The sequence below is a fragment of the Enhydra lutris genome, unplaced genomic scaffold (genome assembly GCF_002288905.1).
Source record: "Enhydra lutris kenyoni isolate GAN:26980312 unplaced genomic scaffold, ASM228890v2 scaffoldscaffold43, whole genome shotgun sequence".
Classification (NCBI taxonomy): Eukaryota; Metazoa; Chordata; class Mammalia; order Carnivora; family Mustelidae; genus Enhydra; species Enhydra lutris.
The window spans coordinates 10586379-10599961 of NW_019154127.1; the positions used below are offsets into that span (position 1 = coordinate 10586379).

At 46.2% G+C, this 13583-nt stretch overlaps 1 protein-coding gene across 1 annotated transcript in view; it reads right to left on the reverse strand.

The window, feature by feature from the left end:
• Positions 1-13583, reverse strand: part of LOC111155672 (DS cell adhesion molecule) — a 766750-nt gene that overhangs the window by 107335 nt on the left and 645832 nt on the right. The window contains exon 17 of the mRNA XM_022515961.1: positions 9330-9400. Coding sequence (XP_022371669.1) covers positions 9330-9400 — 71 coding nt within the window. The remainder of the gene's footprint in view (positions 1-9329; positions 9401-13583) is intronic.

The following is a 13583-nucleotide window of genomic DNA, read 5'->3' on the forward strand; positions in this document are numbered from 1 at the left end:
TTTGGCCATTCTTCTATATGGCCCTTAGCTAAGAACGCATATACTTTTTACGTATTGATATGGCTGCAGAATTCAAAGGAGGAAGAATATTTCGTGACACATGAAGATTACATGCACTTCAAATGTCAGTTGTCTGAGTAAGTTTTACTGGCTGTCTGCCTCTGTGCTACAGTCGGTAGAGCTAGGAGTTAAGGCAGAGACTCTGTAGCTCACAAGGCTGGAGGTCTTTGCTCTCTGGCCCATGACTGGAAGTTTGCAGACCCCTGGGGGACTCAGTGTGTGGACTGAATCAGCGTGCAGGGTGGGGGGTAGAATTCACGGGGTGGGCTGGGATTGGAGGTGGGGTGAGGATGGGAGGCGAGCTGTGGTGGGAGGAGAGGCACCTTCATTAGAGGAAGGTTGGAGAGAGGCCAAGGCTTAGGGTGAGGGCTTGATGGAGTCAGTCCCCTTTCTTGCTGGGATGGAGAAGTCCTAACCCATGTTCTATCAGAAGAAAACCAGCAATTTCTGCATCAACAACAGTCTTTGGCTCGTGGATTTAATATCTACCATGGACACTTTATGTCATGATTGAAGCATAGAGGGGCATTGCTTCCATAGAACTACCTACGTTTGTCTCTTATCTGTGCTTAGGTAATGAGAAGCATTAACCTCAACTGAAAGAATTTCAGGCATGAGCACTCTTAAATGGATAATGGAGGAGAAGAGCATTGAGAAAGTGTTCAGTAGGATCATCTCTCCTGTCAGTAACATGCTATCCTGGGTGTGGGATTCCCCCAGGGACCACTCTGCTTCTCAGATGGGGGATGCACCTGACGTGCCCAAATGCAGAGACAGCCCCAGGTCCTGTACAGAGCCCCCAGGAGTGACACTGCCCATTCTCTGACTCATCCCTTACTTTCTTGGGAATTCTGACTTCCAGAAGTCAATCAGAATACACCTCCTGAATTCTTCTGTTATTTAGATAAAAACAAGGTTTATTTCCAACTTTAGATTATAACTTTCAGAAAAAACAGAAACGATAATACATCTTTAAAAGGCAGAATCATTTCATTTCCTGTATTTCTATGATTACTCAAAGCATATAGCACTTTTTACATCTCACGTTAAAATCTTCAAAAGAATGTGCTAATGGGAGGAATCCATCAGAAGAGTTACAAGACCGTAAAACTAGTTCTCAAAGATTTTAATACAAAGAGGAGGTGGCTTTTAAAATATTGCCTTGATATCATCTCCTACCCCCTTAACCCCCCATGTTGCATCTCCTCTCCCTCATATCAGGGAGATCATATGATAGTTGTCTTTCTCCGATTGACTTATTTCGCTAAGAATGAAACAAGATGGGATTGGGAGGGAGACAAACCATAAGTGACTGTTAATCTCACAAAACAAACTGAGGGTTAATGGGGGGAGGGGGGTTGGGAGAGGGGGGTGGGATTATGGACATTGGGGAGGGTAAGTGCTATGGTGAGTGCTGTGAAGTGTGTAAACCTGGCGATTCACAGACCTGTACCCCTGGGGATAAAAATATATTATATGTTTATAAAAAATAAAATTTAATAAAAAAAATAATGATTACTGAACATAAAAAAAATATTGCCTTGAGATAGAGTTAGTTGGGTACATCTTAGTGCATTAGGTTAAATGTATTTGTACTGGCGAAATGAATCTGAAAGCAGACGTTGTGTTTTCCTGTTCTGTTTCATGTTACCATGAAAATGGAATGTGGAGACTAGATGCAGGAAAGTCTCCTGCAGCCATTGGCTCACAGCTGTCCTGGCCAGAGTTCTTCCTGAAACAGACCACAGGGAACTTTGTCCATCCTGGTTTTAAATCATAAAAGGAACATCAGATTTCTTCATTTGCCTTAGGAGACATGTCCATGACTTAACAGGTGTCATCCGATGTCTGGGGAATTCTTGGTTGTGCGTGCTTTCGATTATTCCTTTGATTTTTCCGCCTAACATCTGTGTTCATTTACTAACATATCTACCTTACTTGATTTTCCTGATGAGAAATGTGTTATTAGCAACATGGCTTAATGAGTGCTCTCTAGGAAAACGAGGCACACAAAACAATCTATATTCATGTACTCACTCGCTTGATGGGTCTCAACCAGCGCATTTATAATACTTAGTTCCATATTCACTGTAACTTAAATTCTGATTTTTCTGTTAAAAGTAGAGTCAGTGTTTTATGAGAACCAGTAAAACTATACCCGAGACGGTCTGATGAATATTTTTCTTAAAATCACTACCTATCCAGCAATTATTAGGTCATTTAAGATAAGTATATGTATGTATGTATGTATGTATGTATGTATGTATGTATGTATTTGTTCAGGCACATTTCAAGAGATTTACATTTACTGGGATGTATCGTCAGCAGAAAAGGCTGTGCTATACAGAGCCACTAGGGGGCCAGCATCCAGGGAGGAGATCAAAACCAAGTCTGTCCTTTCAGGGCCCATCCTTCAGGTTCCCAAGTGCCCTCACATCCTTCATCCTCCCTGTTATCAAGTAATGGAACTAGTGTAAATGTTTTGAGTTTCAGCAAAGACAAAGTAACTTGCTTGAGGTCATTTTTATTAGATAGAGAAGTGGGAGTAATATCTAATTTTCCTGAAGTCTAATCCGGTAATTTTTATATCATATCATATCATATCATATCATCTCATCATATCATATCATATTCTTATTATATGCAATTTACTTATTGTAGGTGGATTTAACTTATGTTAATCCTACTCTATGCATAGTGAAGTGTTGTCCAGTGATATTTTTGTATATAGTCTTCAATCCCTGTAAGATTTCATAGCTAAAATTATGCACAGTGTACTTAATAGACAGTAATTTTCAATATTATTCAACCATGAGCAATTTTTAGTCAATGTCCCAACTTTAGGACCTAATTCACTTACAAAATGTGATGTTGACGTGTCAGACAAAGAAAGACTTATCACTGGTCATCAATTCATGTCCAGAATGCTCTTTCAGTTATGACCTCGTGATTCTTATGCACTACTCATATTTGCATCTTTGACGATAGGTTCTCTATCAAGGCAAAAATACCATCCTTGCCACCTGACTCACTGTACCCTAGCAGTTTATAATCTAACAGCTCTGAAACAGAACAGCGGAAGTGCCTGCTTTCAAATGCCTTGCCTTGTCAGGTTCATCCAGGCTCAGTGTGAAGCATTCAGAATAAACCATCTGAAAGGACTGCCAGCTGATGAATGGAGATGGCCTTGGTCCTAGCTCTTAGTCCAAGCCCAATTTGTGTCCTGTCAGGGTCAATTAGCTGGAGAGGTACACTGGGATGGGCCTCCTTATACTGAGTCTGAGCCAACCTCTCCAGCATGCCCGGTGTCAGACCTGGACCCACGCTCCCGGAGGCTGAGCAGCCTTTGGAAATGTGGCCAGCATTTTTTTCGCTACACCTGGGGGTTGGGACCCAGGAGAATCGCCTGCTTAGGTTGGGAGGCCAGCCTGGACCCTTTTGGCAGCCTGGCTTGAGGCTCTTCTCTGGAGCAGAGAACTGGGGTCACTGGTGAAGGCCAATCCCATGGCTAAACCAGGAAGGCTAATCCAAGGGATCAATGGGGAGAGATGCCAAATACATGCAAGTGAGGCAAATGAGCAATGAGTGGTTTTATTAAAGGGATTTATATATTTTACACATGCACACAAAAAGTAAGATGTGCATATAGTCCAAGGGTTTCCAAAAGAAAAGGTAGCCGCTATCGATATGAATATTTTAACATGAATGTATACAATGGGAATGTCTCATGCATTATTTAACAAATATTTAAATATACTTCTACTGGGGATATAGTGGACAAACAAAAACAAAACAAACAAAATAAAACACACCCTTTACCCTCCCAGAGCTAGTCAGCTGTGAGAAGTTGAGAGAGAAGAATCACAGGGTATGCAGACAACCAAAAGATTCTGAAATCAGTTTGGATTTTCCTCCTCTTGTTAGAGGGGGAAGAGGCTGACTTGCTAATATGAGAAGGGTTGACGGTTCCTTAAATATTTGTAAGACATGTTGGTCATTGGGATTTTTAATAAAGCTGCTGTAAATCCAACTCTAGAACAAATTGATGAAGAAATGTAAATTTTGTAATTTTTCATACCCTGAGGATTAAAGCAAAAGTCAAGGAATGAAGTAAAATTAATTTCAAGGCAACCCTTTTGAATGTCAGTGGATGTTGGAAAAAGGGGTGTTGACTTACTACTGCACATATGCTAGGCTAAGTTTACATTTGGAAAGAAAGAGGGATAAGGTGGAAATTACGTTTTTCCTATTTCTGTAATATTAAGGATGAGTAAAATTTATAACATGAAGTTGGAAGGAACAGGACAAGAAACTAATATTTGTAGAAACTTACTATGCACAAGACACCATCTTGGTACCCCATGTACCTTAGCTTATCGGTTGCTTAGAAACCAGTTGGAAAACGTCAGTGAGGGTCCTCGACCTGACAGTCCCAAGCCCTCAGATTTTGGGCAAATCCCTTCTAGGTCAGGAGTTTGTACGAAACCCGACATACCCCGTGCACAGATCTAACGGTATAATGCATGCAAAGTTAAGCACAATGCCCGGCTGACAGCAAGTGCTCAGAAAGACTGGTTTCCCAGGGACCCCAGCCAGGAAATGGCATTCTAGAAGACAGTCCTTTTCCAACATGGTGTGCCATTTCCTGGGTAGGGGACTTAGATGCCGAAGTCAAGTGGAGGCTGCAGTTTATTAAATCATTATGATGAAGGTCACTGGCAATCAGGAGGTTCTGTTTTTAAATGACAAGCTAAGCCATTTTCCCATTGTAAGAGCTCATCTGGGAAACATAACATATTGCAATGATGCCTCAATTAGTTGGAATTGCTGGGGATTGTGCAGATGTGGTGTTTTAGTTAAAAGTATTACTGAAATTTAATTAAATCCCTAAATACGAGATGTTCAAATTTTATGGAAATCAGGTAATCTCTTCTGCAACATTGTTCATTCTAAATGAAATTCAGCCAAAGCGTTGGATACAGAGGGGCAAGAAAGTGGCAAAATTATTCTCAGGATGTTGTCCTCAGTTGTCAGTCTGGACAACCATTTTTAGTACTGTAATATTTAAACAATTGAAATATTCATAGTTTTGGAATAGCATATGGCTCTGAAAAGACTTCTCACAAGAGAAAAAAAAAATCTCTGCCTTAAATTGCATCCTCTGGAGAAATGTTTTGAGATACTTGTAAGAGTTAAATATTTCAGATACTTAAGATTTTATGTTATGAACACATACAGATAGCAAGCAATCAAACTGTCCTTCATTTGCAATAAAATGAGAGGTTGATTCTGAGACTGACCAGAAGAGAAGGTGACAGGCACTGTCCAAAGAGACTTATCCTGTCAGTATTTTGACACTTAGGGAGGTAGACTAGAACCATAATTTTCTGAAAAGCCAAAAAGTTCTCCTTTAGGTTTATGATTTTGAGGTACTTAATTAAATATATTATCAATAATCAGTAGCTTTAAATATTCTGATTTTTTAAAAAGACGTTATTTATTTATTTGACAGAGAGAGATCACAAGTAGGCAGAGAGGCAGGTGGGGCAGGGAGAAGCAGGCTCCCTGCTGAGCAGAGAGCCCGATGCAGGGCTCTATTCCAGGACCCCGGGATCATGACCTGAGCCGAAGGCAGAGGCTTTAACCCACTGAGCCACCCAGGTGTCCCTCTTTCTGATTCTTTAAAGATTTTATTTATTTCTTTGTTTGAGAGGAGGGGTATGGAGCAGAGGGAAAGGGCCAAGCAGACTCCGAGCTGAGCTACAAGCCCACCGTGGAGCCGGACCCCGTGACACTGAGACTGTGACCTGAGCTGAAATCAAGAGTCAGGTGCTTAACTGACTGAGCCAGCCAGGTGCCCCCATATTCTCTCTGATTCTGAATAACCCCAGCAAAAACTGCAAGAAACTGCATTTGCTTATGCAAACTCTTCTATTTTCCAAAGGGGAGGAACAAGAGCTAGAAAATGAATCTTTATTATCATTTACTTCCTTTTTAGTTATTTGGAACCACTTATGCTATCTCTCGAGTTCCTGTCAAGGCACTGATCAGCCTTTTTAGTTAACTCCAAATACTTAAAATTATTAAAAGCCCTATTTAATAGGGCACTGGTTCTTGGACATCTTCCTGAAGGCTGACATTTGATGTGATGTGCAGAGGGCCATTTCCTCTGACACTTATCACAAATTTTTTGAACCATTACTGTCATGTATTTTTTCAGTAAATTACAGGAGAAGCCCATCGGCAAAGTGGTGGGTCCCTGTGCTCCACGGAGTGGGATGGCAGTCTTGGGCACCCACCGCGGGGGCGCTCAGGGAACTTCACAGCAGCGTGAATTAGACCCCACGATAGTACAGGCTGGAGCTGGGGCTGGAGCCCCTCCCAGCTGGGGGCCTTCTCCATGGCAGTTCCTGAAAGACGGAATGCTTGGGAGGCTGCTGTGATTGGAACACGAGGGCTGTGGACTCCTTCATTCTCAACTCACAGATGTCCTCGTCCACTCATTTGTTCCCTCCCTCATTCATTCATGCAAGCGTCACCCACTGGGGACCAGAGGTGAACGAGGTCCTCCCTGACCCTAAACAGCTCTCTGAACCACAGAGGAGGTCCAGGCATGCGGAAGGCAGAACCCGTGGGATGGGGCCTCACTGAGCTGTCACCAAGAGTGAAGGTCACACAGGGGCTCAGACAGTTCCTTCCAGAGTCATGCAGGACTGGACGGGGTGGGGGTGTGAGAAACAGTGTCATCCGCGACAGCGAAGGAGGAGGGAGATGCCAGCTGTGGGCACGTGAATGGCCTGTTGGAACAGGGGCAAGGGGGGGTGACATCTGCAGCCAATGCTGCATGGCCTCTTGAGTCCAGTGGGTCTCAGTCTACATTCAGTGGGTCATGGGGAACCTTCAGCAGGCTTGAAATTTTAAAAGCTTGGACCTTTTCCGTGGTGAAAGACATGGCTAAAATGAAAAGGGGAAGTTGTGCTGTTTATTTTGTTCAGTGGGAGGGATATGTCACAGAAGGGTTGCTTATACTATAATTAAACAACCAGGATCTAGCTCCAGTGTTAAAGGCTGCCAGAGTGCCTGGGACCCTTCAGAGGTCAAGAGTCTAAAATGGCTGTTTTCCCACCAAAGCCATGGCACATTCTCCCCTCTGTCTCCTCTCTCCCCTGAGTGCAGCTTTCACTTGTGTCAGTCGTCCTGTGACCCTGAATGAGCTCCCAGCTCGCTGCCTCATGACCGTGGTGTTGCTGTCCTGTCAACTGGGGCACGGCTCCCTCTCTGGGTTAATGTGATTTTTCCTTCTCTCCTTACTTCCTTCTCTCTTTCCCTCTCTGGTCAGTTTCCTTACACAAAATGCAAGTCTTTGGTATTTACACCATAAAATCTAGGCATATTTCATGCAGGAAAATGTCCTTTACATATACTTTGGGTTGTAGATAAAAGCATACAGTTCAGTCGAACCAGGGATGCACTCTCATGACGTAACCAGGCAGATACGAAATGACAAGCCAGCGAACGGGGGGTCCTTACCTGGTTCAGTCTGTTAAGTCTCCCGGACACCTGTCCGCACTGACAGGCCCCACAATACCTGCCCACAGCTCCGAGAGAAACCGTGGCTCCACGAAGCTTGCACTACCACTGGCTCATAATCTAGCGGGAGCAGGGCTTTCTTTCCATACAACATTAAGAAGAAATACTTTAACTGCGATTTACTGACTTTAGCTTCTGTTCTCTTCTGGAGACTGAAAAGACACCATGCCTGGAAAGTCTCGAAAATTTCCATTTTTAGGTGCCTGAGCTCTGTGGACAGACACCTTTCTCAGGCAGGACCCAGAAATCTTTAGGGGCCACAGGAGTGGCTGGTCTTCCTCAGTGGCGAAGTGTGAGACTGAGCAGAGTCAGGGGATGAGGCCTCACAGAGCCGTTAACTGAGGCAGAGTGGGTCAGCATTCCGTCTGCAGAGTGGCCAGGATGGGTCCAGGGTTATGGCTCGCTGAGGGCCTTTTATTGTATGGTGTGTGATGCTCGCAGCTGGCAGATACGCTCACGGAAACGCCAGCACTTCCCACGCTGCTTGGCCTGTGCTGTCTGTGCGGCTGAACACCCCTGCCTGCTGTCCACCAGAGCCAACCACCGGCTGGGGTATAAGGGCTCGCATAAAGGGGCTGTGGCATCGGTACTGAAGATGGTGACCACCCTGACAACGAGGAGCCTTTCTGTTACAGAGGCAGCTCCCTTTACAAAACAGCTGGCACCAGAAGGAAAACACCAACAACAGGGGTGATGCGCTAGGCCTTTATGGTTTTAGGGGCGAGCCACTCGAGGACCCCACTGTGGGTGTTGGCTTCTGCTCTGAGTGAGGATGCGGGGAAAGGGGGAGAGCAGAGGAAGGGGACCTCCGAACTGGAAGAGCCAGTGCGGCTCACACAAGTGGGGACCCAACAAGAACATTCTAAGTAGAGTCCACAGTCACCGTCTGCAGGAGCCCATCCAGGGATGAGTAATTCCCAAGACAGCTTTCCCCGCTGGGTGAGTGACTTCAAGATCCCCGGGGCAGTGGGACCTCACATGCCGCCTGTGACCAGCATGCTCCTGCACATAACCAACGCGGCTTCCTTCACCAGCGCCTTCACTGTGAAAAACATGGCGGCCGTACTGGGCGAAACCGTGCTGCCTGTGTAGTTGTTTGCTCTGTAGCTCAAGGGTCTATCCCAGTGACCAGCCACAAGCCCTCGGCTGACCAATGACCAGCCCACATCTGCAGCCACGAGTGGGCACCACTGCCTTGGATGGCAGCTGGCTCCGCAGGCCACCACGCTGAGGAGGAAGGGAAGGGCATTCTCAAGGATGTTGTTAGCTGGTGGCACAGTGAGGGTGACAGTCTTTTCTGCCAGTTCCGTGGGCTATCTGCCATGCTCGGATCTGCCACTTTGGAAAAGCACTTAGAAAAAGCTTCCCCTGGACCGAAGCTAGGTGTGCCAAGCACATGCACTCCCCTACTCGTGTGGCAACCAGCTCTCGGGACCCCATCAGATTCAAAGAACAAAAAGAAAACACGCCAACTCCGCTCTCCCTGCAAACGGAATTGGCTGTCAAAGTATTCAGAATGTGGATACATATACTGGACGTCAAGAAAAGAGCTTTTAATCTAACGTGGCAAAACCAAAGTTTCACACAATGTCGCTGTCTTGGCATCCTAACAAGGCATGTGCCTGAAGTGCTCACCCCACAAACACCGTGCCAGGAACGCAAGGGTTTGCTCGGTTTACCTTCCAGGTGACCCTGATGCTCTGAGATGACAGGGGCTCCAGGTGCACCTCCTGAGGCGGGCCGTCGGGAGCTGTAAAGACCAGAACCCACAGGTTAGAGCCGAGTTCTAGACAGGCTGGTGTCTACACAACATGCCAGCCCAGGAGACAGGCCCCCAGCAGCACAGAGGAGTGTGTTTGCAGCTTCAGTGAGCAGACCAGGCTGGCCGAGTTGTTGGTACTGAATTCACCCTGTGCATCCTCGCTCCCACGAGAAATGAACCTTGAGGACCTGTCCTTGCGTTCTTCCTCACCACACCTTTGACAACGTGATTAATCCACTCAAGTCGGAGCAAGTTCCCAGATAAGACAGGAAGGGGTAAGACAACATGGCTTTTATGAAACCCTGTGTTGGCCTATCGAAGACCCTTCTTTTTCCCTTGGAACTCATGTTTAGGGACAGTGGCATTGGAGTCATGGGGAAAAAAAAATCAGGATTCTTCTGCTTTTGAGTCCCTTTGATGGCTTTGGGTTTTCACACTTTGTGCTTGAAAACTCTCATGACCCAGGGGTGGTAGCCTCAGAAAGCAGAAGCAGAGTTAAAGAGTCAAAGCATGCAACTCACACCACCCTATTTCCAAGACTTGCAGGATTCCAATTACCTGCTGGTTCCAGTCAGTCACTGGGTATCAGAAACGTGCGAGCACCAGGCACACAGTGTAGAACTAAGAGGCAGAACATCTTTTAGTCCACCGAGAGCTCACGTGTTACTAGAACAGCAGAATGCACGCACTGTGAGAGAGAAGAGTCTGCCAGCCTACAGCACAGAGGACACTGAAGCATCTTCCAAGAAGCAGAAGCAAGAGGGAACTCGGGACTTGGAGGAAGAGACCACTTTGGGGTCTCTGTGGGATGGACGGTCCTGCCATCCCTGCTGAGCTGCACAAGGGCCGTTTCTGTGGACATGGAGATGCCCTTTTGCAGAAGAGGGAGGAGCACAGGGCAGATGAGAAAGTAGCAGTACTGATTGTGAGCTGGTTTGAAGGGTCTGGAAATCGGTGGAAGGGTAAAGGTAAAGGTCAGATTAGGGGAGAGGCAAGGTCAAGGGAAACATGATCTCCTTGGTTCAGGAGAAGTTTCGAGTAATAAAGTTGCTAAGCTGATGGGTGTTTCCATCTTTCTTTCTGAGTCCAAATTCTGGCTATCTCACTTAGCAGCTATGTGGTTACTTAATTCCTCTGTGTCTCGGTTTCCTTCTTTACAGAACAGGACAATAAAATGCACGTCATAGGGTTGTTATGAAAATAATGTACTCAGTAAATACAAGCAATAATAATCATTATCATTGGGTGTTTGACACAAGGGGAGAGGAGGAGGAAATTCATAGAATGAAAAGAAAAGGTATGCTTGAAGGAACAATGTCTGAACACAGAGGCAAGTGTATTGTCAGGAATGGAGATGGTGGGTTCCTGGGACATCAGAGTGACCATCTCTGCGGTGGGAGGAGGGAGGAAACAATGGGGGAACTTTTGGTGGACTTGCTGGTTGTGTTTTCTTAGCAAATAATAAGAGACAAGGTCAGGGGTGCCTGGGTGCCTCAGTTGGCTAAGCAGTTGCCTTCAGCTCACATCATGAGCTCAGGGTCCGGGATTGAGCCCTGTGTTGGGCTTTCTGCTTTGCGGGGAGTCTGCTTCTCCATCTGCCCCTCATCCATCTGGCACCTGCTCTCTCTCCCTCTCCCTTTCAAATAAATAAACAAAATCTTTCAGAAAATAAAAATAAAAAAACCTAAGAGGCAAAGGCAAGAAATCAGAATGGGAGAAGGAAGGTGGGCCGTGACTTTAGGAATGCAAGGGCTCAGGGAATGGCGGTGGCCGATGGAAACATATGCCCTGCACAGCACAGGGAACACAGAGCCCCTGTTTGACTTGTGAACATAACACAGGGAGAAGTTGTGTGTGGGCCTTCCCAACGGCATAGGTAGACTGGGGAAAGCATTGACACTGGGCAGGAAGAAACAGGAGCCCGACTTCGTCTCCTGGGGGAGGGGCAACTGGACCCTCCCTCTGGCTCCCTACATGAGCAAGAAGGCAGCGGTTGGGGGGCGCTGACTCCAGAAGCCCAGCCTGGCAGGACTAGGAGAAATGAGAAGACGAGGAGAAGCCGGTTTGCCAGAAAAGATGGTTCATTCTTTTTTGCAAATATGAACTTGAAGGGAATTGGAGATATTGGGGCAGGAAGTGTTTACAAGGGCCGGGAGAGAAAGATAGGGGAGTCAGCTTCTTTCTCCGTCCCTCCTTCGTCCTGCCAACACCGGCCTGACCTCTCTTCTGTGTGTCTCCTCTTTGTGCTTTCAGCCTCGCTGGACAGCCTGCCCCAGTCCCGCATCCATGGCTGATGCCAGTTTCTATTTGGGTCCTAAGCACTGATCTGGTTTCCGCTTTACCTCTTTTAAAGGGGACACGGGCCCAGAGCACCCTTGAAGCCACTCGGTCATCACACTCACTTCCCTGTGTTCTTGCGTTCTGTGTCCTGCCTCCCTCTGCATGCTCTGTTCTCCACCCGTACCCCCCATGTACCACCCCCCCACCCCCGGGCCCAGCCATGGTCAACATCTCAGTGGAACCCAAACGCACCTGCCCTGGGCAGATCTGACCTTCTGTCTTTGAGCTTCCTTTTCCCTCCACCAGCATTGCCTGCGCACATCTGGGCGTCACCCCCCAGTCTCCCCTACCTCAGTGTGGGGACCATCACAATCACAGTGGCACTGGGCACTTGGTGCAGGGACACCTTTGCACCAGGCTGTCCTTCCCCAGCTGACTCCGAGCTGCATGGCCTCCCGATCTGGGTTCCGGAGCAAGTCCCCGCTTTGAAGGGTAAAGCAATGTGCCAACCAGAATGCACAGCACACCTCTTTCACCCGGCAGGTCCTGGGGACAGCTGGTTTTCTGGGGGTGCAGCGGGCTCTTGGATCTACCCATGAGTCCCCATGCGGGAAGGCAGTGTTAGCACTGAAGCCAACTCCAGAGCAGGGACCAAGGGAGGGGCTGGCATCCAGTGACCTGCCATCATTGTTCTTATAGCTCTGTACCTAATTTCTGCTCCCAGGGTCATGCCCTTCAAGCAGGACTGCCTTTTGATACAAGCTCCCATGAAGATCTGCGATTTCTCTCATGCTGATAATTCTGTGGTCATCGAGAAACATGGGGTTCATTCACAAAAATCCTTCTTGAAAAACTGATTCTGAGGTCTGACAGCTATATGGGGGCTGCATTATTTTAATTTAATTGTGCTAAATCGGACTTAAAGAAGGTCTTGTTGGTGAGGAATGGCAGGTAAAGTGGGGACAGCATCTTATCCTGCTTCCTTTGGGTGTCTCTGGCTGTGGCCTTTGGTGGGGCATTTTGGGGGCAAGGGGAGGCTGTGAACGTGGGCATCAGTTATGCTTAAAAACAGACAGGAGGATAGTGTTTGCAAAATGACCTTGATTCTATCAGAAAATGTAAAGTCAATAATGCAGTCATGAATTGGGGAGAATTTGTTTTTCCAATCTAGTCCAGACCTCTCCCTCAAAAATAAAGGGATAGAAACAATGTCAAAGAGAAACTCCAAAAGAATATAATCTATATGCATACATTAGAGTCATGCCCAATATAATTAGGAGGCATTTTGTTTGGGAACTGAATTTTCCATTCCTCTAAAGCATTAGAGGAAAAACTTTTTAAAATTATATATATAATATTGCACGGAGCACTGGGTGTTATATGCAAACAATGAATCATGGAAACTACATCAAAAACTAATGATGTGGGGCACCTGGGGGGCTCAGTGGGTTAAAGCCTCTGCCTTCAGCTCAGGTCATGATCTCAGGGTCCTGGGATTGAGCCCCATGTCAGGCTCTCTGCTCAGCGGGGAGCCTGCCTCCCCCCCCTTCTCTCTGCCTGCCTCTCTGCCTACTTGTAATCTCTCTCTCTGTCAAATAAATTTTTTAAAAAATCTTAAAAAAAAACTAATGATGTACTGTATGCGACTAATGTAACACAATAAAAAAATGAGTCTGCTTTCAGAAATTTCATGCTTTCCTTAAAGCTCTTGAGCTGTAATTATTCCACAGGTCCTCATCTCCTGGCAAGTAGACAATTTCTGTAAAATTTAATCCAAGACAGACTGAATTCCCCAAAGCTGAAAGTATTCAAGATCAACCATTGGGTACTCACTTATTTAACTAACTTTGAAAACTGTGTTGACGTCTGACATTCAAGAATTTATTTTTAT